Consider the following 23,736-nt stretch of genomic DNA (forward strand, 5'->3'; position numbering starts at 1 on the left):
CTTGGGGTCTTGGACTGCATGGTGTTTGCTCCGACTTCCTCAATAATATTATGCCCTTCAGTCAAGAGTTATAGGTCATGCGACTTATGCATGCCCCGGATATCTGCAACATGCTGCCGAGCAATTTCTTTTAACCATTGGCTTGTATATGCGTTTATAGAAATTCTCACCTAATTGTAAAGCCACCTGTGCTTGTGTGCTCTTTTCTGGAAAGCACTGGAAAAGCTCACCAGGAAAGAAAAATAAGTTGACTTTATGGGATCGAGGGTTGACATTATTTATCATCAAAACCACTTGCTAATGATATTTGTAAGGACTACAGGCTGCCACCTAGGCCAGTGGAACACACTGCCCTGAGCCTAAGGTCAAGGGTGTGCCAAATAGACTTGCATTCCCATGGAAGTGTTGAAATCCCCAAAGATGTGGAAATCGTTTTTGACCCTGTGACTAGGTGTAGGTAGCATAAAAAGTTAATATTAACTTAGTGACACATGTAGTTGATGTGCCAAGAGTATTCGCTTCGCCATTTTGTCCAGCCTAAATAAACTTTAGAGCACCCTAGACACCATAAAATTATCTTGAATTGATAGTAATAAGGGGCATCAGGTTTAAGTTTAAATATTATTCTTTTAACTGGCGGTGAAATTGGTACACTTGGTTTGGTCTGGGGAATTGATAGTAATAAGGGGCATCAGGTTTAACTTTTCAGGGTTAACATCACATGATTACATTCGATTGGTGCTACATTTTTTGCTGGTTTAGCCTGTTCTTCACCAGAATTCTTCTTTACAGATTGTGAAGGATGTCAAGTTCACAGTGAACCAGGCTGTGGAACCTATGGAGAAGGGGATTACACGGTTCAATGAGAAACTGCACAAGTTCTCTCGTCACATAAAGAAACATGACAAGAGAACTAGGGATGACAGCTGCATTGGCTCATCATCACCAGCACGAAGGGTGATACGCGGGATTGATGACCCTCTTCTAAATGGGAGTTTCAGTGACAGTGGCATATCAAAATCAAAGAAACATCGGCGGCGAGAAGGATATGGCAGCAGTACTGAGAGTGGGGGAGAAAGTAGCAGTGATATTAACTATGCAGGATTTCAAATCCGTGGGAATAGATGGATTATCAAGGAGTAGTTTGTAGGAGACAGTGAAGTCGATCCATGAAAATATGCACAAAAATGCAGTCATGCACTTGAGCACTAACAGGTAAATGCGCATATCGGATTTTTGGGAAGACGTATTACTGCCTACCTCCCCAACTAGTTCTCTTTATTTTGAGGGGAGGCGAGAACAAGTTCCAGTTGATCAGTAGCTACCTCATGCAGTGTTAAAAAGTTACCAGATGATGTTTTGCTGCAATGGGATGTGTATATCACCTCTGACTTGTCTGGCTCTATTCTTTACTAGTAAGCTGCAGGTGGTCTGTTCAAAGAGTGTAGTTATGGTTCATCTTGTTATCATTTAGTGCGTGACTAATCCATATTTCTTATTTATGCCATTGAGAACATCCTTGCCTTCCAGGATATCTTCATTGTTGGTTGTTAAAAATGAGAAATACAGAGACTACCTCCAGCAATAATCTGTGGGAGGTATGTTAAGCGTGTAGTCTGAGACTCTGAGTAATGACCAATTTAAGTAACTTCTATTTATTGAACAGCCAGTATTCATAATTAAAGCATCACATCCCAATAACAATAAAAGCGTAAAATGTGAGATATTAATCAGTCATTGTTACTGCTTGCTTGCACTTGCATATGCTGAAGAGAGCAAAAACATCAGAAACTGCTGGTACCCTAGCTAGCTTTTGGTCTTGCGGCCCATATTAAGAAATCAGTGCCAAAAACCCTCTGTTGCCTAAATACCTGCGTTATTGCAGGTCGGATTGGTTCTGCAGGCAGGTAAACGCCAAAATCATCTTCTTGCTTATTAAAATTCCAGTAAAAAAGGCACACGGCTCTTTTCCAGTGAAGCATACGTTCACTAATGAGGCATCCAATAGCTGTGTTTACTGGATGCATGTAGACCTGTGCAAATGTTGAATCAACCCAGCTGTTGTATTCTCATTGAGCACTCGTTGGAAATGAACTGGATGACTCAAAAAGTGAAATTATACCTGAAGACTACAATAGGACGCATGGTAGTACAAGGTTTTTAACTGAATTCAGCTTTGAAATTTGACACTCTTCCACGCCCAGGCCTGTTAAAAGAACAATCAAATCTTCCTGGCAAGGGCCAATTGACTCTCTTCCTATTACACTAAATTAAATAACCTCGTTCCCCACATAGAATCTCTAACTTGATCAAAATCACGGGGTGGGCCTAAAGCTGATCAAAATTCCACCTGCTGTTCTAGATCGTGTGGTAGATTCAAGGAGTGAAGTTCTTCAACAGGAAACTCAAATCAAGCTTGACAAAATGGATCAATTTGTACCCAACAGAAAACATCTTAATTTGGGAGATCCTGACATATCTCAGACACTCTCAGCACCGTCACAAGAAGGCTAGTTGGAAATTTTACCATCTAGAATGTGATAAGTACATCAACGGTCCAATGTTTGGAAAAGAGGGCAAAAGAAAAAAAGAAAGGAACTTTCCTGTCAAAATTTCAAACTTACACCAGTCATCCAACATAATATTTCTGAAACATCTGTGTCCAGGTGAATGCATTACAAGGGCACACGGATCAGGTGGTGCGACCAAGCAGCTAAAAAGAATTATCGGGTGAAGCTCAGAAGACAACCAGCTACGAATAAACGAGTTACTAGCAACACCTCTGCTTGGTCCATCGAAGGCAGGAATACTTGCAAGCACCTCCCATTGACTAAAATTAGCGACGAAAATTCCTGTCCAAACAAAAGATTACCTCCGTACAGGTGGGGCAGCCCTACCAGGAGGGGCACCACGTCCAGCAGCCTGAGCCTGCGGAGGGAAACGAGGCAAATAAACATGTCTTAGTCCACAATCAATTACAATCTTAAAACCCAACCAAAATCATAGGGGCCATTTGCTTGCACCCAGGCAAACCAAACATACAACACAGGTTCCAAAGAGGAGTACGGCGGATAAGGTAGTCTAGTGAGCTGCTTGCATGAACTCATTTTGTATGGAAAGAGATATTTACAATGAGTCTCATGCTTTCTTCAGACTTAATCAATTAATTTAAGAAAGTACACATTAGAAACAAAAATAACCAATTCCTAAAAGAAAAATAGTCAAGGATGAAGATCCCTATCATTAACTAATACACTTTTAGCTTCTGAAAAATTTTCAAAGCTTGAAGAGCAATCCTCATTCATTAGGTTTCTACCTTCATAATATAATAAATAAAAGTAGGTTTTCTTCATTCAGTACTTAACTTCCAATTTTTTTAATCCTCAATGCTTTACTGGCAACTTGTATCCATCAGTTTATGGGGGTTTACAAGTTATTTTAGCAGTATGGGTTATTGGGATTGCTAGATATTTCCATCAAAAGAGAACTAGTACAGCACCCAAAAAAAACATAAAATAAAATTTGAAGTGGAAAACATCAACTCACCCTAGCCCGCATTGCAACGGCACGGCCACGACCGACCCCAAGAGCTGAGCCCTTCCCCTATAATAAGAGTAGGAAGTGATAATTGAGCATAACTGAAAAACTTGACAAAAAATTATCAATCATGAGTCTAGTATAAATACCTTGATCCTAGCATCGAGCCGTTTGAACATCGGAGCATTCTTCAGCATGTCAGGTATGACCATAAACCTGAGGGAATTTCTCACTCAGATCATTGTTCATCGAAGTCATAGGATGGATATATAATGCTACTATGTGAAAATAAAATACAAGAAAAGTGAAATTACCTGACTTTGCTACCTCGGATGAAAACATGCTCTAGTTGTGACACCTTCCCATCCTACAGACCAGCAGTCAACATCAGCTACCAATAGCAACCCTAACACTAAATTAAAAGATACTAACTGCACAAGTGACTGATGGGAAGAGTATTCAGACTACATGTTTGGTTCAGTATGTGCAAAGGTCCCCAGGCAAAGGGGCCCGAAGGAAATGTATCCAGGAATCAGTTTGGACTGACTTGGCCAAAATCACAGTAGACCCCCCCCCCTCCAAACCAGGGTTCATCTCCTTGACAGTTCATCTAATTTTCAAGTTTTCAACTACTGAGACACATATCTCAAACTTATATCCATGTCAAAATGTGTCTTGTATTGCAGTTACTATGTCCAGAAGAAGTATTTGAATATGCCACAACTAAATCGGCATTAATGTCTTCATATCTTTTTTCCCCTCTGGAATGTATTACACCAACCATCAATATAAATTGATTACCAGTTACCAGTCACAAAATGCTCAGAAACACAACATTTGCTGAAGACCAACCCCCCCCCCCTCTTTCAACACACACACACACTCCCAGAAATAAAAAATAAAAAATAAAAAATAAAAAATAAAAAAAACAAGGAAAAGGAAAAAACCATTAGGACCATGTCAGTATTGTTCCCCCCCATGTCATTGAATTAAAACTGTATCTTAAGTAATTCTCCAGAATCATGTTTGTTACTGCAACTTGTGTTTAAGCGTTAAACCAGACATTTCTCGGTATGTCAGAGTAATTCAAATAAGAATCTAGTTTTCATCCCCGGGGGGTTAGTCACAAACTAGGAATAAGGCTGTACGCCAGAGTTCATTGACGCTATTCAGAAAACCAAATTGGTTCATGAAGGAATGCGGTAACATAGAAACAGAAAAGCATAAAACGAAACCAAAACCCTAGTAAACATACGAAACAAAGAAACTAAGGGAGTAATGGTACCTTGGCGGTGAAGGTGATAGTTTCGAGTTGGCAATTCCAGTTATCTTCGCATTCAATCATGCTCCCTCTGTAGAGTTCTCCACTCTTCAACTCCACCGTAACAATATGGCCTGCTGCTTCGTGCAGCAGCTTCACTGGTATTCCCAAGCTTCTGCTCATCGCTTTCTCCTACTTTTACTCTGCCTTCCCTGGCTCCGCTCGGTTTTTCCCTCCAGCAGAACCTTACCAGCCCTAACCCAAACTACTGAACGATCGGATGAAATTTGCCTCCAGGGTTTTAAAACACAGAACCGGACTTGGTGAATGAAGTAGCCAATCCAACCAATTCTATTTGATTGATTTCCGAACCCGGCCAGTTCCGGTTCTATCCGATTTATGCGAAAATTGGAATCTAAACTGAACCATTTATGCTTTGCTTCCCCACTTCAGTTAGTGGCAAAGAGTAAAGACCTTCATTAATAATTCAATCTGAAAAAAGAAAAAAGGAAAAAAAAGAAAAGAAATTCAATCAATGATCTCAAGCATTCCCCTTCAAAAGAGACATAGACATTCTTTCCTTGCGCGCGTCTTCAATGCAAAGTGAAGATCCTGCTCAATCAGAAACCTAGGCCAATTAACGCATTAGCAACACTTCAACCAGGACCACTTGATTTGAGGTTTTCCTTTTTCTTGTTTGCGTAGCCAATGGTTTAGGATTCAGCTTTGGTGTTTCTGTGATTGGAGCTCACAGGTTGTATGTTTGTTTTAATAGGTTATCATTTACAGTCCGAGATGTGACGCATGAAAACGTGTACGATGTGCTTTGCTCATCCTGTCTAATCAATATTTTCCAGAAGTTTGGGTAAAAAAAGGAAAAATACATTCCAGAAGCTTATACTTGCTCTGCCAGAGAGAGGGAGATGCGGAGAGGTGAAACTTGAGACAGGGAAGATGTACAGTTCCACTGCTTTTCCTCGTACATTTGTCACTGGATCGCATTTCCATAAAAGTGGATGTAAGGTAACTCAGACTTGTTCTTCCAAATTTGCTCGAATCTGGTGCTTTATTTTTGAAACGATAGATTGGTGTTATCTTTACGTATCTCGTTGCAAATATGTCTGGAGATTTTTGCTGATTCATATCAATCTATGCTGAACTGTCTTTGTTTCAGGCCATAGAATAGCTTTGTTTCTGAAATGAAGTTATACTAGAGATTTGGTCTTATGTTATATTGACGAATTCACCATTTCTTCATCATCTTAATTTTTGTTATCCTTTTCCCCCGGAAATTAACGTATGTACTGGATCGCATTGCGGTTGTTCTTCCTTCTTCTTTTTTTCGTGTGTGTTAATGACGGCTGTGAATGACTTTCACTGTAATTGGCCAAGTTTAGACGGTATCTGTTTATGCTTGCCACGACTCATGACCTTTTGGGTTAAATCCCTTAATTTTGCTACCTTGAAAGTCGGTATGTAATTATCTGCGATCCTTTTCGAGTATCCTTTTTTTCTTTCTTTCCTTCTCTGATTAACTTTAGGTTGATTTGATAGTTGTTGTCATGATATTGAGGTACTCATGTCGATCCTTATTGCCTGGAGTGATGGTTTTGTTTTTGCTATTGATTTGATAGTTGTTGTCATGATATTGAGGTACTCATGTCGATCCTTATTGCCTGGAGTGATGGTTTTGTTTTTGCTATCCCAATACGTAGGTTTTCCTTCAAGTGTATACTTTGTTTGGCTTGAACACCAGGGAAGTGTAAACAAGAACCATAACCATATTCCAACTAACTGGGGGGTCACCCACATAGATCCAAAAGTGGCTGCGACAATAAAAGAAGAAAGATAAGTACCATGCAAGTAAAAGGCAGTTAAATAAAGTAAAAAGAATAATAAATAAGGGGATGAAGTCAGAGCAATACTTAAATAAGCATTTTGGAAACATCCCCCTACAAGGGATCAGCAACACAGATCTTTGTGCTCCAAACAACTCTATTTGCAATCATGCTAGGATCGAGCTCCATCACAAGTATAACCTTTTTTACGACTCCTCTAGTATTCTAGGCCTGCGTCTACCTTGTTTAGTTCTGTCAAACCGAATTTGATCTCTCTTCCTTACTAGTGCATCCACAGGTCTTCATTAGACATTATTACACCACCTCAAGCAGTTCTTATGGAGCTTGCCTTGAATTGGTTCAACTCCCAATTCAGTTCTAATACAATCATTCCTTATTCTCTCTCTCCTTATCTTGCTGCACATCTTGCTCAACATCCTCATCTCTGCTGACTCATCTTATTTAAATTGCTCTTTTTAACTGCCCAGCATCCCACTTCATAAGTCATGGCAGGTCTTTGTTAGTGTTTGTAAAACTCTAAGATAGGAACAAAAAAAGGGAAAAGAAGTGGTGTCCTTAGCGTACAAATAAAATGTATGGGCAAAAATGCATTTTCCAGTCTAAATCATGACACCAAAAGAAAAGAAAAACCCTTCTTTCAGCCATTAACAGGGCACCTCCCCACTTTGCAAACCTTTACAGACCCCCCCCCCCCCCAAAAAAAAATGTTAGGCACCGTTAAGGACTGTTTCCCATTAGCTATTCGAATTCAAAAAGAAATTTTCATTGGTATTGGAGCAAGGGCTGTGTCAAGACCCTGTGCTAGTTCCCAACTTACCCATTCCTCGCTTGACTTGACTACCTTCATATGAATTGAAGGGAATAGAAGAGATGAAGTCCATCCCTCAGCCTAGTCTATATCCGCAGCAGAAGCAACTCCACCCCAACTCCTCACTCTTTTATTTGAATCTGGAATTTGACATTGTCTCATCTGGATTTGTATCAAATGGAATCAAGGAACCAGTTAAAGCTATCATATTCAATGGATTGGCTGATCCATTGTGCTTGTTAGGCTGTTTGTATCAGACAGAATCATGGACCCAGTAAAATCTATCATATTAAATGGGTTAGCTGATTCATTGTGCTTGTTCTTTCTTTGATGGGCCATAGTTGATTCTAGGCACTGATCTTTGGCTGCGGATACTTGATTCGATGGATTGGCTTTGTTAAGATCATGTGCTAGTTCCCACCTTATCCATTCCCTCTCTTGACTTGACTGCCTTCATATCAATTGAAGAGAATAGAAGAGCTAGTCTATATCCACAGCAGAAGCAACTCCACGTGTTTTACTTCACTTTCTCATTTGGATTGTCTATTGCAGAACGATCTGGATCTGTACTTCCTGGGATCAATCTGATCCATGATACCAGTATTTAAATCTTAGCTGGCAATGGTATGTGAATATATATATATGAGAAAGGACTCACTTCTCCAACCCCCCCCCCCCCCCCCAAGTCCCAAGAAGGGAGAAAGAAAGAAAAAGGAATGTTAGAAATATCAACCTTTTCCTTAGTTAGAAACCATGTACAGAAAATACTTAATATTTTAAGAGGTGCATATTCCATAACCTATTACATATTTACATGTCCATTGTTCAACTCTGTGACCACTCTACTTTTATTGTCCAAAATATTTATTAGATTACAATCACCAAGAATCTTATATTCCAGCTTGATGGTGATAATTGAAAAGTTTGCATGGTTGTTATTTGTTGGTTATTTTGAAATATGTTTGAATATAGCTGAATGAAAGCTATTTTTCTGATAGTTTGTCCAAAGTTTTTTCTGTAATTCTCAGGCATCAAGAGACCACTTGGACCTAATCAAACTACAATCAACTTCAGCTGTCCGTGGGAGCAGCAAATCATATGGGCAGTGCTATTTCTTTTCTAGATGGAGACTTTCAATATATGGGAAGGTGTGTTGATATTACTGATGTAATGAATGAATGCTCCCTTATAATTTATCTAGTTAGCTTGATGAATGAGCGATACTTTTTTAACAGTTTGACATTAGCAGCTTAATGCATGCATTTGAAACCATTGTGTTAACAAGGTGATTCATGGATTCTCATGGTTTGATATCTAATACAGAGCAAAAGATTTTTGTATCTCATTAGAAGGCTTCATTTGAAAAAGATAAAAAATGCTGGTGGACAAATTTTTATTGCAAAACTTCTTTTCTATTTTTCCTTTTCATTTTGTAATTTTATGTGAAAGAAGCATGTTGTCCATGGCAGTGGTATGGAAGGCAGTGTCCTGTCTTCCAAATTTTTTTTATTGAAACTCAGTAAGAACAATTTCAGGTTTTCAGGTCTATAAATTATCCTTTTGCTTTTTAGATAAATAATACCAGAAAAAAATTCCATTGAATCAACCATATCCTTAGGGAAGAAGCTTCTGTTTCTTCCTTTGCTAACCATACTGTGGTACCCTTCACTTAGTGAATCTGGATCTTCTCCCCGGCTCCCCCATGGCTTCCTGACCACAAAATGCAGTGGGTCCCACTGGTGAAATAAATTTTTTTTTAATTTTTTTCCAAAAAGTGTTTTTCACCGTGGGCCCCACTGCATTTTGTGGTCAGGAAGCGTGGGGGGAGCACAGAGTGCTCCCCGTCGGGGTCGCTGATCCGGACTCTCACTTAGTTTGGATCTGTCAGGGATCCTTCATTAGATGGCCTTCCACTGTTATCTTTATCTGCTTGATATTTTTTACTTGTTTAACTGAACAGGAACTTAGAGAACGGCTCTGTGGTCATAGGGATCTTCTAGAAATTCTAATTATGTGTTTATCTTGTAGTTAAAAAAAATTTGGTGCTCTATCCCATCCTTTATAGTGTTGGACAATTGAGTTCATTTACCTTTAAAAACTTTTTGGTGCATTATGCCGTCATTTACAGTTTTGGAAGGTGGAATTCATTTTTCTTCTGAATCTTTTTGGTGCATTATGCCATCATCTATAGTTTTGGACAATTGAGTTCATTTAGCTCGGTTAACTTCTAACCCAATCAATCTGTGCAATGATGGGTCCCAACAACCATTCGGGTGCTTTATGTACAGTGTGCGAATACAACCCTGACTTTTGAATCTCAAATGCTGAAATAAATATTTGCATTTCTCCATTAAATTCCTTATTAACAGAAGAGAAGGTAAAATAGTTCAACATGACTGTTACACTGTATGTTTCATGAAAAATATTTCTTTGGCATTTTAATGCAGGGAATATTGTCTTCCCTTCTCTTGTCTTTTAAAGAAGTTAATTGGGATTGACTATGACTTTGACTTTGACTTTGGTTAGCTCCAATGTAATTAAGTTCTGACATTTTCTTTTGCTTGAATAGTCTGAGCGAAATTCTTCAATATCATCTCTTTTAACTGATCAACACTCAACAATGGTGAACGTTGAAGAAAATATTGAAAATATTGGTATCTTGAGCTTGGATAAAGGGATGGAGCCATATAAAGATCACTTGAGATATAGAACGGGGAGATATGTGGAGCAGAAGGAGCTCATTGAGAAATATGAAGGAAGTCTTCAAGAATTTGCTCAAGGTCAAGTTCTGTGCAGGGCATACATGTTTTCTTTTCCCATAGATATGCAATATTGATGTGAGTTTTATTCGTCCTTGGGACAATACTGATGATGTGGAGCCCAAGTCCACATGTTTCATTATTCTTGGTGCTTCACTGCTTAGTACAAGATTGCTGGATATTAAATGCATTCACTTTATATCCAAAGGGAGGGTGATGGTCATCTGATTTCGCTGCTATTTAGGCTAATAAGCCTCCTATGTGGTCCATCACTAGGATGCTTCTGATCTTCTTTAATGTCACCAGCTTGGTTCATGCAAGTATCATTGACAAACAATATCTCTGATTATTTATTTCTTTTCTTCCCTTCCTTCCCCCCTTTCCACAGGTTATTTAAAGTTTGGATTTAATAGAGAAGAAGATTGTATTGTGTACCGTGAGTGGGCTCCTGCTGCACAGTAAATTCTTTCATCTAGTCCTATTTTCCTTCTAAATGGCCTTTATTTTGCTTTTAATTCCTCTCAATATGTGGAGGAGGTGGAATTATGTTTAGTTGCACTAAATCCAATCTTTTTTTCTTTTTTTTTACTGGGAACCTTCATATCATCTCTCATCATTGAAATTATCAATAGTCTACACCAATTTGTAAACTGTGTAGATGAGTGCTGCTTATGATAAGAATCTACAAAATATAAGCAGATACATTCAGATGAAGAACTTAATTGCTTGATGTTTATGTTTTGATTGGAGAACTACATAATGTAGGGAAGCACAAGTTGTCGGGGACTTCAATGGATGGGACGGTTCCAATCACAGAATGGAGAAGAACCAGTTTGGCGTGTGGACTATCAAGATTCCTAATTCTGGTGGAAATTCAGCCATTCCACACAATTCAAGGGTCAAGTTCCGTTTCAAGCATGGAGATGGAATTTGGGTTGATCGAATTCCTGCATGGATAAAATATGCCACTGTAGACCCTAACAGATTTGCAGCTCCATATGATGGTGTGTACTGGGACCCTCCACCTTCACAAAGGTGCTAATTCTTGTTTGTTCTGTTTGCCACCAACCTTTTCTTGTGTTTTTGTAAGAGGTAAAAGATACTATAAGGGGAAAGTCAGTTTTAAATGAACTTGTTTATGTCAGTGGGGCCCGTGAATATTTTCCTGAATTAACCACCCAAACACAAATAGTTGATATGCTTTTTGCTTTCATTTGGTCATGTAGGTATGAATTCAAACATCCTCGGCCTGCAAAACCCAAGGCCCCACGTATATATGAAGCTCATGTTGGAATGAGTAGCTCAGAACTCCGCGTAAATTCATATAGAGAATTTGCTGATGATGTTTTGCCCCGTATACAATCAAATAACTATAACACGGTCCAGTTGATGGCTATTATGGAACATTCCTACTATGGATCCTTCGGTTATCATGTTACAAACTTTTTTGCGGTTAGCAGCAGATCTGGAACCCCTGAGGACCTCAAATATCTCATTGACAAAGCTCACAGCTTAGGTTTGTGGGTTCTGATGGATATTGTTCACAGCCATGCAAGTAATAACGTGACTGATGGTCTTAATGGCTACGATGTTGGCCAAAGCTCGCAAGAGTCCTACTTTCACGCTGGAGATCGGGGGTACCACAAGCTATGGGATAGCCGGTTATTTAATTATGCTAATTGGGAAGTTCTTCGGTTTCTTCTTTCCAACTTGAGATGGTGGCTTGAGGAGTTTCAGTTTGATGGGTTTCGCTTTGATGGTGTCACATCAATGTTGTATCATCACCATGGAATCAATATGGCATTTTCTGGAAATTATAATGAGTATTTCAGTGAAGCGACTGATGTTGATGCTGTTGTTTATTTGATGCTGGCTAATTCACTGATTCACAATATATTGCCAGATGCAACTGTGATTGCTGAAGATGTCTCAGGTATGCCAGCTTTGGGCCGACCTGTGTCTGAGGGGGGGATTGGTTTTGATTACCGTCTAGCAATGGCCATCCCTGACAAGTGGATTGATTACTTGAAGAACAAGAAGGATGAGGAGTGGTCAATGAACGAAATATCATTGACCTTGACGAACAGGAGATACACAGAAAAATGCATATCATATGCTGAGAGTCATGATCAGGTATTTTGGTTTCATTCTGCTTGTGGATATTCTACTATATACAGGTGGGTTTGTGATCAAGAGAAGGGGCACTACGTCTTATTGTTACCGTGAAAAATAAGCTATGAATTATCTGAAATTTCTTCCAAGAAGAAAATTTTCTTGGTTTTAAAATCTTCCTTTTTAATATGATCAAATAATATTTTCTTCTACTAAGAGTTCTTCTCTATTGACAGGCCATTGTGGGGGACAAGACTATTGCTTTTCTCTTAATGGATGAAGAAATGTATTCTGGCATGTCATGCTTGACAGAAGCTTCTCCTGGTATTGAGCGAGGGATTGCCCTTCACAAGGTCTGTGCTTTACCCATTTACAGTTCTTGCCATATGCACATTGTAGTTGGCTGGGTTGCTTGGTTGATGGTCTGTAGCTAATACTGAAACCATGGATGCCTTAAAATGATTTGGTTCTACACTATACTGTTATGTATACAAGTTATATGTATTTGTTGTGAGGAAGAGGTTGCCTTCGCAAGGTTTATGCTTTACCCATGTGTTGTTATTCCTGTTTGCATATTGTAGTTAGCTGGGTTGCTTGATGGTCTGTAGCCTGTACTAGGTTTTATACTGATACATGTTATATATAGGTGGTTGTATGCAATTTTTATTCGTTCAAAACATCTCATTAGTAGTCGAATATGTTATATGCTGTTTTATAATTGATATTTTACCTTGACATTCTCATTGATACTGTACTTTGCAGATGATTCATTTTATAACTATGGCATTAGGAGGTGATGGCTATCTAGACTTCATGGGAAATGAGGTAACCAATCCACCCGCTCACCTCCTCCCCGTACCACACCCCAATTAAGAAGAAGCACAAAATTAAAAAGCCACTAACATCCCTGAAGACACATGCATGCCCCCTTTGTTGTTGAGGTGCTGCATTGGGTTTTCCCTACTTGGATGCTTTATTTTTTGCACAGCTTGATTTTTACTTATGTCTAAATTTAAAATTTGGATGCATTCTCTAGCATTTTCGTAGGATGAAGATATGATTTGCACTATTTCGATTTACTAGCATACGTCATACCATCACATGTATTTTTAGTAAACATAAAGAGCAAATAAAAGAAGTAAAAGTTGAAGAAGAAAGAAACTCGAAGACAAAGAGGAACCAAGGCAGTGACTTGGTTCCTCAGCGTCCGGACTCGCTGACCTCCCTGTTGACTCAGTCCCTGCCAAAGGAGGAAGAGGAGTAGCAGTTGTGCAAACGGAGCACTAGCGACCAGTGGCATCAGGCACCAATGCCACTGCCCTGTGATGGCAGCTGCAAACCCTGAAGAAGGATGATGACTTGCCACAGGTTAACTCGCCAGTCGCTGTCACCTAGCTTGTACCATTTTGGAAGCCCTTGTTGAAGCTTTCAGCCAGGAGCAGTGGAGTGATGGATCCCAGCCCTTCCTTTTCTTCCCATCCTTGTTATATATAATTTTCTATGGGTCTTGTTTTAAAATGATGCTTCCATGTAGTGCATTGTATAGGAATTTCCAGACAATAGTTGTCAAAAGTGGGTGCCTATGACGACATTGCTTTTTTAGGGCAAAGTGATTTTGCTTTCTTTAGAAAGCCAAAACGTGTGGGCTTTTGGTCAATAAAGGATTGCTTTGTCATCTTAAGCAATGGCTTTGTATGCCTTAAACCAAAGCAATGTGGGTTTTTTTTTTTTTTTGATATTTGATTTCTTAATTTATATAAATCTTTTTTTTTATTTCTACGTAATTCTTTTTTTTTATGAATAAATAATATATTAAAAGCAACAAGCAACACTATAGGAGAAGATTACAAAGGAGCTGAAATAAAAGGGGGGGCAAAGAAGCTCAAGAGGGGGAGATGAGATAGCAGTTGAGACCCCAAAAATTAACAATTGACCTATTTTTGGGGTTGTCGGCAACAGGGGATGGGGAAGGGAAAGCAATCTAGAAGATACATCAAAGTAGATGGCTTTCCAAATCATGTCTAAGGATCAAGATTTGGGAGTCCATCTTCTAAGGTTGCGCTCCCACCAAATGTGATGGATGGTGGCACTAAAGACTAGCTTGCCTAGGCAATCACAAATGGAGTAACCCGCAAAATTCCTCGAGATCCAAGACCAATCACGAACAAACCCATGTGAGCGTCTCGAGCAGGTCCAAATGGATGCAAGAGCTCTATCCCAAAGGGGACAGGAGAAGGGGCAGGAGAAGAAAAGGTGGTCAATGTCCTCTGAACCACTCCAGCAAAGGGTGTAGCTAGGGTTGGAGGGGATATGGCTGCTGATGAGGAAGGATTGGGTAGGGAGAGCATGGTTAAGAGCTCTGCAAAGGGTGAGGGTATGATAGAGAATGTGACCTTTGAACCAAAACAAATGGGACTAGGGGACTAGGGGATGGGGGATGAGGAGAGCAGAGAAGGTTCCATGCGGAGGAAGTGGTAAAGGATTTGGATGGCAAAGGGGACCAAATGGTGGTATCTTGGGATAAGTTAAGGATGGGGGGAGTGCATTCCAAACATGTGTGAGACTGGGGTGGGGGAGAGGGGACCAGACCTCGTGGGAGATGAAGATGTCAAGGGTGACAATCTTAGGGATGCGAGTCGCATAGATTGTGCGGGGACCAAGAAGGGTGAAGAGAATGCCCGACGGATGCCAGGGGACTAGCCAGAAAAGGGTGGAGGAACCAAGCAAGACTTGGATAGAGATGGCAAAGAGTGCGCGAGGTTGAAGGAGAAGAATCTTCCTCAAGATCCAAGAAAGATTTAACGGGCAAGAAGCAGTCCAAATAGAATCCTGTTTGAGAATGTAAGAATAAACCCAGGAGACCTAGACAGAGTCAATGCTTGGAAGCAATCTTCCAAATAAGCTTAAGGAGGCATGTCAAGTTAATGTTGAGGATGCGACAGATACCCAGGCCACCCTCAGCTTTGGGACGACAGACTATGGACCAAGAGATGGGATGAAGGAATCTGGAAGCTTCTTGACCTTTCCAGAGGAAAGCACAGAAGAGGGACTCCATTGACTGAATAATGGATTTGGTGATAGAAAAGATACCACTCCAATAAAGGTAAGAAGATTGGAGGACAGATTGAATAAGCACCACTCTCCCAGCAAAGGATAAATGCTTTCCTTTCCAAAGTTGAAGCTTTTTCTAATGTGATCAAGCATAGGGAGCAATGGTGGCTGGTGAGCCTACCAGGGATGAGAGGGAGACCAAGATAGGTCATAGGGAAGGAGCATGGACTGAACCCTAAGAGATGCAAAAGATAAGCTCGGGTAGAAGGAAGAGAGAATGGTGGAGATAGATTGATAGTCAGCTTTGGAGAAGATTATGAGATCGTTCGCAAATATGGGTAAGGTTTGTGGATCTGCATTTGGGAATGGGAGAGTGAGGAGCTGATCTGTGTTTGATTGGAGGATACAGGATAGGACCTCGAGAGCCAGGGTGAACAGGTAGGGGGAGAGAGGGCAACCTTGGCGGATTCCCACCCTAGAGGGGAAGTAGCTAGCAGGGTAGCCATTTGTGATGATGGAGAAGAAGGGGGTGGAGATACAAATCTTAATCCAGTGGACAAAGGCCGGAGGGAATCCCATAGCAAAGAGGACCTCGCTAATGAAATCCCAACGGATAAAATCGAAGGCTTTGTGAAGGTCCACTATTAGAAGAGCAGCCAGGGAGTGAGAAAATCTATCAAAGCCTCGAACAATTTCCACGTAAAGGAGAATATTGTTCGAGATGCTCCAACCCGAAATGAAAGCAAATTGGTTAGGGCTCACAAGCGAGGGAATAACCTTCTTGATTCAATTGGCAAGGATTTTAGAAATGAATTTGTAGATGACATTGTAGAGGGAAATGGGGTGGAAATCAGAAAGAGAGGAGGCACCAGGCTTCTTGGGAATGAGGCAGAGGAAATTTTGGTTAATGGAGGAGAGCTGGGAAGGAATGAGAAAAAAGCTCCGGATAGCATGGACAAGATCATCCACAATGAAGGAGCCCATACTAAATCCATCAGGGGCAAGGGCACGATTAGTTTTGTGAGAGCAGATGGCAAGGAAGATCTAGGGAATTGAGCGAAGGGAATCAAGATCAATGGAAGAAAGGAACTTGTTAAGAAGAGAGGGAGGGAGGGAAGACAGAGAGAGAAGGCTGGAAAAGTAAGAGACAACTTATTCTTGATACTAGGGAGATGAGTGATCTAGGACCCGCTCTCAGAAAGGAGACAAGGAATGGAGTTGTAGTTCAATCGACCTTTGAGTGAGTAGTGGAAATAGGCAGTGTTTGCGTCCCCAAGGTTGAGCCATTTGATTCTCACTTTTTGCCGAAGAAAACTTTCTTGTTGGAAGTAGAGGGAAGAAAGGGCAAGGGATAGAACATGCTCTTCCTCAACTAGAGAGGGGTTTGAGGGATCTCCATAGAGAAGGAGCTGGATTCTAGAAAAATCAGAGCGGCAAGAGGAGACTTGGGAGCATGGTGGGAGATCTCGCTCTTGAGCGAGATCTCCCACTTAAAAAAACCGAGATGGTGAGATTTCGGTCGAGATATACAAATTTTTTGGCGTAAACTCGGTGGCCTATCTCGGTGGGTTTTAGGGCCCCGGTTGGGCTAAAACTTGGTATTTAGCCTATTTAAGGCCTTTTGAACACATTGGTGGCCTTAGATTTGTGAGAAAATAAGCCTAAGTATGTCTTCTAAGTCGACCCTATGTGTAAAACTGAAATGTTGTGAAATGCAAGGTTAGACAACATGTAATGTAGATATATCAAGTAATTCATGTTATCAACTATCAAGTATCAAATACATTATACATCAAACTATCAAAGAACTTAAATGTCTTCAAAATTTTACAACCATAAAATGTTTTAGACTTTTAGTAAGTTATAAATCATAATCCATAAGTTCACAATCACAAGAGTACAAGAGTAACAAGATTACAAGACTACAAGAGTATCACTTAGCATTTTGCATCAACTTATTCTGAACGGTAGCCACATATGACTCTCAAGTCAGCTCATCACTGTAGTATGTCACATATCGGTTTAAATGTCACATTAAATTTGTTTCCATGAAAGTGTAGATCAAAGCTAATAGATCAATATATATTTATACTAGACTCATACATCCATTGTAGAACATTCTATTTGAAAAAAAATCAAATTTGGGAGAAAATCTTACCTTTGTTGAAGATCTAGTTGAAATAGGCTTGAATGATGATAATCTGATGTTGTAGATGTGTTAAGGATGTTTAGAAGTTGAATCTCCAATAAATTCCGGCCAAAAATCAAGTTTCTGGCTAGTTTTGAAGGTTGCAGCCTCTCTCAAGCGAGATAGGGGTTTTTAAAACCCCCTTAATTAGGTGGTTGGACCAGAGATGCCAAGATCTCGCCGAGATGTGCCAATATCTCCCATCTCTCAGATCTCGTCTCTCCTCTCGTCTCGCTATCTCAAAATAGCAAGATATCTCGCGAGATCTCGCCGAGACCTCCCACCATGCTTGGGAGGAGATATTGCCAAACGAGGAGGAGTTTTAGGATTGAAGAGCAAACTTAGTATTTTTGAGCTTGCAGGCCAAGGCAATCAGGGGAGAGAGTTACAGTGGATTGGCTGATTCCATGCCTCAATGATTGTAGAGAGAAAAGAAGGGCTGGTGGCCCTTATATCAAAGAATTTGAAGGGCTTGGGGCTGGAGGAGGGGGGGTCAAGAATATGGAGGATGCAGGGGGAGTGGTCAGAGAGACGGGAGGGGAGATAATAAGCATGAGAGGCAAGGAAGATGGTGAGCCAAGACTCATTGACAAGGAAACGATCTAGCTTGGAGGCGATACGGCCTTCCCCAGTCCTCCGGTTCTACCATGTGAGGAAATGGCCAGACCATCGAAGATCAAAGAGTCCTATATCCTTTGAGGCAAAAATTAAAATCTTCCACAGCCACAAGGTCCGGAAGGTTGCCACCACCCCTCTCGTGTGAGTATCGGACGATATTAATATCTCCTCCAATACCCTAGGGGAAACCTTCAATAGAAGGGGCTAAAGAACGAAGATCCTCCCAAATAGGGGAGTGATCGGAGGGCCGATTAAAGCCATAGATAATGGTGAGAAAGAGAGGAGAGGATGAAGAGGGAGTGATAAGTTGAAGGTGCATGAATTGAGAGGATGAGGAGAGGAGGGAGATTTGAAACTTTGATGGATCCCAAAGGATCCAAATGCGGCCATTGGGGGCACGATTAGAATCGGAGAGGAGAGACCAAGAGGGGGCTATAGCCTTGGCAATCCGATGGGCATTATCATTGTGAATTTGGGTTTCAAGGAAGGCACAAAAAGAAGCTTTGGACTCACAAATGGAGGATATTACATCAGCTTGTTTAGAGAGGGCATTTAACCCCCTGACATTCCAAATGAGAATATCAGAATGGACATGGCTGCTGTTGAGGAGGGGAAAGGCATCGGATTTTCTTGAGGGAGAAAGGGCAGCAAGAAGAGGGGGGGGGGGGCTGGGACACAAAGGACCAAGCAGGGGGAGAGAGCGGTGGAGTCTCGCACAATGGGGAATGCAGGGGGGAAGGAGTTTCAAAGAGGTTCGGGTAATAGAGAAGTGTGAATTTGGAGAGATTGGATAAAAAGGGTAAAATGAATGTTCTGCTGGAGGGCTCACTGTGGTTGAAGCAGAGGTTGGGGAAGGTTGGTTCAGAGGACTTCGGAGGACAGGGGGAGGTTTTTTGTTGGGCCAAGGTGGAGGGCAGTGGATTGGGTCAATGGCATTATTTAGGATGGTTTTTTTGTTGGGTTTAGTGGGCTGTCAGTGGTTTGGGCCAGGGTGGTTTGATGAGTTTAAAGGTTTTAAGTTGGTTAAATTTATGAGAACTTTGTATATGGTGAAACATGTGATCAAATCTTTTATTTGTTAGAAACTTAAACCTATTTGAGTCAAATGGATTGAATGCACTGAACAGACAAAGATCTTCATCACAAATTTTGTTTTTAAGTCTTTTACAGCCTTTATTCTCTTTATATTTAGAATTCTATTTTATGTCTCATGATGTTGTGAATTGTAAAAGTGTTATTTAAGTCTTTAGCGGCCTTTTTTCCCTTCATATTTATAATTCTGTTTTATGTCATCATGTTATGAATTTTAAATCTGTGATGCAAGTCTTTAACAGCCTTTTCCCCTCCCCTTTATATTCATAAATTTGTTACGCATGTCATTATTGCTACTTGTTACCTGTTAGATTATTACTATTAAATGTAATTCATATATTAGAAAAATAATATTTGGACATGTTTATACTGCTTAAGCACTGGTTAGGAAATGCATAAGTTTGAGCTCGAATGCGGAGCAGCTTGACAGCTATGTTCTGTACACAGACAAATAAAAATGTTATAAAAGGAATAAGATAATATATAATCCCTTATATACCTTCCTTTTTTTTCTTTTTCTTTTTTATTAATTGTTGTTACTGAACCTTATTTTTTCTCTGATGGAATTCCATAGTTTGGTCATCCTGACTGGATCGACTTCCCAAGAGAAGGCAATGGTTGGAGTTATGATAAATGCAGACGGCAGTGGAACTTGGTGGATACAGATCACTTAAGATTTAAGGTTTGGAATGCTGGTTTTAGTATCAGACCTATCATATTTCATTTATCCATTTTACTTTGGTCCTTGACACAAGGAAATGTCTGACCTCTTACATTACATCCCATATGCACAATGCAATTGTGGCTGGTATTTTGGGGTGATTCCAATTGTCAAACTTTTTGGTGTCTGATATCTGAAACTGTCTGCCTTTCTGGAATCATGGTAGCAGATGTGGAAATGCTGTGAATGATCTGTTAATTGATTATTGTAGTTATATGTTTTGGATTTTGACCTAAGATATCTTGGGGATATTGAAGTACCATGGCTGCACATTTGGTCACCAAGGATACAGATCCAAAATGCAGTCACCATGTCTTGTTGTGCATGCTAACTTTTCCTTTTGTGCCCAGTTGATAAGTTCTAATGCTATCTTTTATGTGCTTGATAATCCAGTTCATGAATGAATTTCATAAAGCTATGAATTTGCTTGAGGATAAATTTTCATTCCTTTCATCAACCAAACAGATTGTGAGCAGCACAGATGAGGATGACAAGGTAGGAATGGTCCTGGTTATTTCATGTTAACTCATTTCATCCATCAATGTTTTTTCCTCCTTTAGAAAAAAATAATTGCATTCTAATAAAATCACAAGGAATAATTTCTACAGAATGATTATTTGGAAGAGTATCTTTCACAGTCAAAAGGCTAGAGTCGACACGTTTTTTTTTTTTGGGTGTAAAGACAGACTCGACACTAGTTAATAAACTTTATTAAAGTTTTCAAAATTCTTCATGGGTAGATTATGTTTTGTATATGTTGTCATTGTTGTTTGATTTATCCAAAGGTACAGTGTCTCCTGACTAATGGAGTGTCCAGAGTATGGGCTTCAACATTTTTTTTTAAGACAACTGTTAGACCTTGGTTATTTGTTTCCTTCGCAGGTTATTGTGTTTGAGCGTGGAGACTTGGTCTTTGTGTTCAATTTTCATCCTGAGAATTCATATGATGGGTACCCTTCTTTTATTTCAGATGACTTGTGATTGACATCTCTGAACTTGTCATGTGAATCATAAATTCTGATACATACAGGTATAAAGTTGGGTGCGATTTGCCTGGAAAGTACAGAGTAGCCTTGGACAGTGATGCTCTGGAATTTGGTGGACGTGGAAGAGTAAGATTCCTCTTATGAAATAGTTATATATTTGTTATTACTTGAGAAGCATTAGTTGTTTTGAGATCACCTGAAGTTCATTGGATAAAGCAGTTTCTCTGATGGGCTATGTGATCTCTAGCTCAAAGTACAAAGTGTCACCTGGTTGAGTGATCCTAGTTGTCTAGATTACCATCCTCTCTTTTATGGGCTTATCTATCTAGTACAGCCTGAATTTAACAGATTTAAGTAGTCAGGATGTTGACTGTTGAGTTAATCACTCTTTTTTTTATAATGAATTTTAGTTAATCACTCTTTCCCTCTCATAATTTTTTTTTCTTTCTGTAGTCTTGTCATAACACAACTTATCTGCATATTTGGTCTGTGGATTCTAATCAAATTTTATTATTGATTAGTTGCTCATGTATTGGTATATCTTGTTGATACTTCTGAGCATTTTTCATACCACAGGTGGGTCATGATGTAGATCATTTCACATCTCCGGAAGGGATACCAGGGGTGCCAGAAACAAATTTCAACAATCGTCCCAACTCCTTTAAGGTGTTGTCACCGCCTCGCACTTGTGTGGTAAGCTTCTTACCTCCATTCTTCTTATGAAATTATCCCCTGTTACAAGCAAAAACTTGCTGCCTATGGAGAAACGCCTGGATCTTGCTCTCTGCAATCTTGAAAGGGTGGACCTGGTGCAGAAGGCTTTCCACGCAAGATGGATTCCCTTTTCTTTCGTTTTGGTTGGGGGGAGGGGTCAATTCCCTATGCAGCCCTGCCTCAGCAATTTATGTTGAGAGGCTGGTTGATGCCTTGACATTAGGGTACAATTGTGGTCCACCACCCATTGTGCCTAGGCCTGGCTTTGCTCTCTGCTACCTTCAAGCTTTAAATTGTTACACTGTAACTATGTCTGTACAAGCCCAGCTACAGTCATGGAATTGTAATGACACCAACATGTGATACGTTAGATTGACAGTGAGTGCTGCCCAGGATGTTCCCCTTGCCAAAGACCCCAGGGATAACGTATAAATGATTTATAAAATTATCTGCCATTCCGATAATCTCCTGCTTCATCTGAGAGTGGGAGTTGTGATAGTACACTGTTTTATGCCAATTTTAGTTTTATGCATCCTTATTGGAACTACCAACTTGTTCTGGTGAGCAATCCTCAATTGTTCTTTCTTTTTTTAGGTTTATTATAGGGTAGAGGAAAATCTAGAAGATGGTGATACTGAGGAGCAGGCTATTGAAGATAAACCAGTGGCAGCAGATGAAGCAGCTCTACAGGAGGGTGGTGAACCAAATGTGGTGGCCATGCAAGTGCTTCTTGAAGAATCAACCTTATTTGATGATGATGACACAGATTAAACTGGGAATGCTGAAGTTGAGATTGGAGTGTCATCAGCTGACTGAGCTTTCCATCCTTCCTAAACTGCATCCTGATCCTAATATCGGTACATATTATTATCTTCTTGTATATATAAGTGGTCGGTATAGGATGTCTCCTCCGGACTTGGTTCACGTGTTTCTTCTTCCAGTTTGCAGGGAAATTTGAAATCTCCTGGATGTATATAAGCCCAATGAATAATGTTATGCTTCCGACTTCTTGTATGGTGGTCTGTAAGTATAGATGTGAGGAAAATGTTGTGTTACGCTGAGCCTCACCAATCGTATAGGTTCTGTAATGCTTAATGCAGTCTATCCTGTTGGATTTGTTGTGTCAAGCTTTCTTTCTTTCAATGCAACTAGCTTGTATTATTTTCATAAATGGGGCTGGGCGGTTCCAAGAGACTGATTTTGTGAGAGGCTTGCAAAAAACAAACGAAAAAAACAGATATGATTATGAAAGGGAAAAATAACTGCTGTGTAGCCCATGATAATTACAGTATAGGAGAAAGAATATTATCTAATTAAAGGTTTTTGCATCTAGAGACAGGAGCACGAAAGGTATCAGACTTCTGAATGAAGATGACTAAATTTCATAGCAGCAGAATACTTGTGTACAAACTCTCATTGGCCAGTGCATGGGTGAGTTTTGATGGCTAAGCATTTGGTTACGAACCAATGATCGTGTAAGGCACTTTCGTGATAATTCTTTGAAAAGGATATCTCTTGGAAACTAGTTCAACAAAGTATCTTTAGATAAGCTTCTCATTAATATAATTGGGACGGGTAATAAAGTTTTACAGTGTGAGGTCAAGAGTTTGAATTTCCATTGAATTATTCAAGGTAAAGTCATGTTTTATATTTAGATTTATATAAAATGTTATCCTAAAGATGTATGTGAGGTTTGAATAAATTGATACCTATGAACGTTAGATTTAAAAAAAAAAAAAACAAAAAACAAAATCCTCCAATGGTGTTAATATTCTACATTTTATGAATATTTGAGGTTCATCTGAGCCAGCTTGAGCGCACCTCGATTATATTCTCGGGGGAATTTTGTCATCTGCAAGGTTTAAACCCATGACTTCTTCACTGAGAAGTATGGATCTTATGACTTTATCAACCCTGTATTCTATATTTTATGGATGAGATCAAGTATAACAAGGTGCAATCTACCATTGATATGGACTTTTATTTGCAGTTGCAATGTTTTGTTCACATTCAATGACTATTATTTTTTA

The 23,736-nt window shown here is 39.8% G+C and overlaps 3 protein-coding genes across 7 annotated transcripts in view; 2 read left to right on the forward strand and 1 right to left on the reverse strand.

Annotated features, from left to right (window-relative positions):
• LOC149017384 (protein LAZ1-like) overlaps positions 1–2,510 on the forward strand; it is a 27,346-nt gene extending 24,836 nt beyond the window's left edge. For 2 of the 3 annotated variants that reach the window (XM_089151730.1, XM_089151731.1), the window contains exon 9: positions 793–2,510. In XM_089151730.1, coding sequence (XP_089007856.1) covers positions 793–1,143 — 351 coding nt within the window. In that variant the 3' untranslated portion in view covers positions 1,144–2,510. The remainder of the gene's footprint in view (positions 1–792) is intronic. The other variant, XM_089151732.1, reaches the window with a different exon arrangement.
• On the reverse strand, positions 2,500–5,107 carry LOC149017385 (small nuclear ribonucleoprotein SmD3b-like). The gene is made up of 5 exons (XM_089151733.1): positions 4,823–5,107; positions 3,852–3,904; positions 3,687–3,753; positions 3,547–3,603; positions 2,500–2,928 (listed from the first exon to the last, which is right to left on the reverse strand). Exons 1-5 carry the CDS (start codon positions 4,979–4,981, stop codon positions 2,869–2,871), a joined length of 396 nt encoding a protein of 131 aa, XP_089007859.1. The 5' UTR covers positions 4,982–5,107; the 3' UTR covers positions 2,500–2,868.
• A 193-nt stretch (positions 5,108–5,300) lies between these two features.
• Positions 5,301–23,141, forward strand: LOC149017386 (1,4-alpha-glucan-branching enzyme 1, chloroplastic/amyloplastic-like). 3 transcript variants are annotated; one of them, XM_089151736.1, is made up of 15 exons: positions 5,301–5,478; positions 5,574–5,821; positions 8,475–8,613; positions 10,035–10,245; positions 10,613–10,682; positions 10,990–11,259; positions 11,451–12,357; positions 12,573–12,689; positions 13,099–13,161; positions 19,860–19,967; positions 20,400–20,501; positions 20,889–20,956; positions 21,037–21,118; positions 21,569–21,685; positions 22,301–23,141. In XM_089151736.1, the coding sequence occupies exons 4-15, from the start codon at positions 10,086–10,088 to the stop codon at positions 22,475–22,477; spliced, it is 2,241 nt and encodes a 746-aa protein (XP_089007862.1). In that variant the 5' UTR covers positions 5,301–5,478; positions 5,574–5,821; positions 8,475–8,613; positions 10,035–10,085; the 3' UTR covers positions 22,478–23,141. The 3 variants fall into 3 exon arrangements, with proteins under 3 accessions (XP_089007862.1, XP_089007861.1, XP_089007860.1); XM_089151735.1 differs by having other exon boundaries at positions 5,574–5,816; positions 8,494–8,613; XM_089151734.1 differs by having other exon boundaries at positions 5,302–5,478; positions 8,494–8,613; positions 22,301–23,136.
• The last annotated feature ends 595 nt before the right edge of the window (positions 23,142–23,736 follow it).

The sequence above is a fragment of the Hakea prostrata genome, chromosome 4 (assembly GCF_041222555.1).
Source record: "Hakea prostrata isolate BN-2017 chromosome 4, UWA_Hpros_2, whole genome shotgun sequence".
NCBI classification, from domain to species: Eukaryota; Viridiplantae; Streptophyta; class Magnoliopsida; order Proteales; family Proteaceae; genus Hakea; species Hakea prostrata.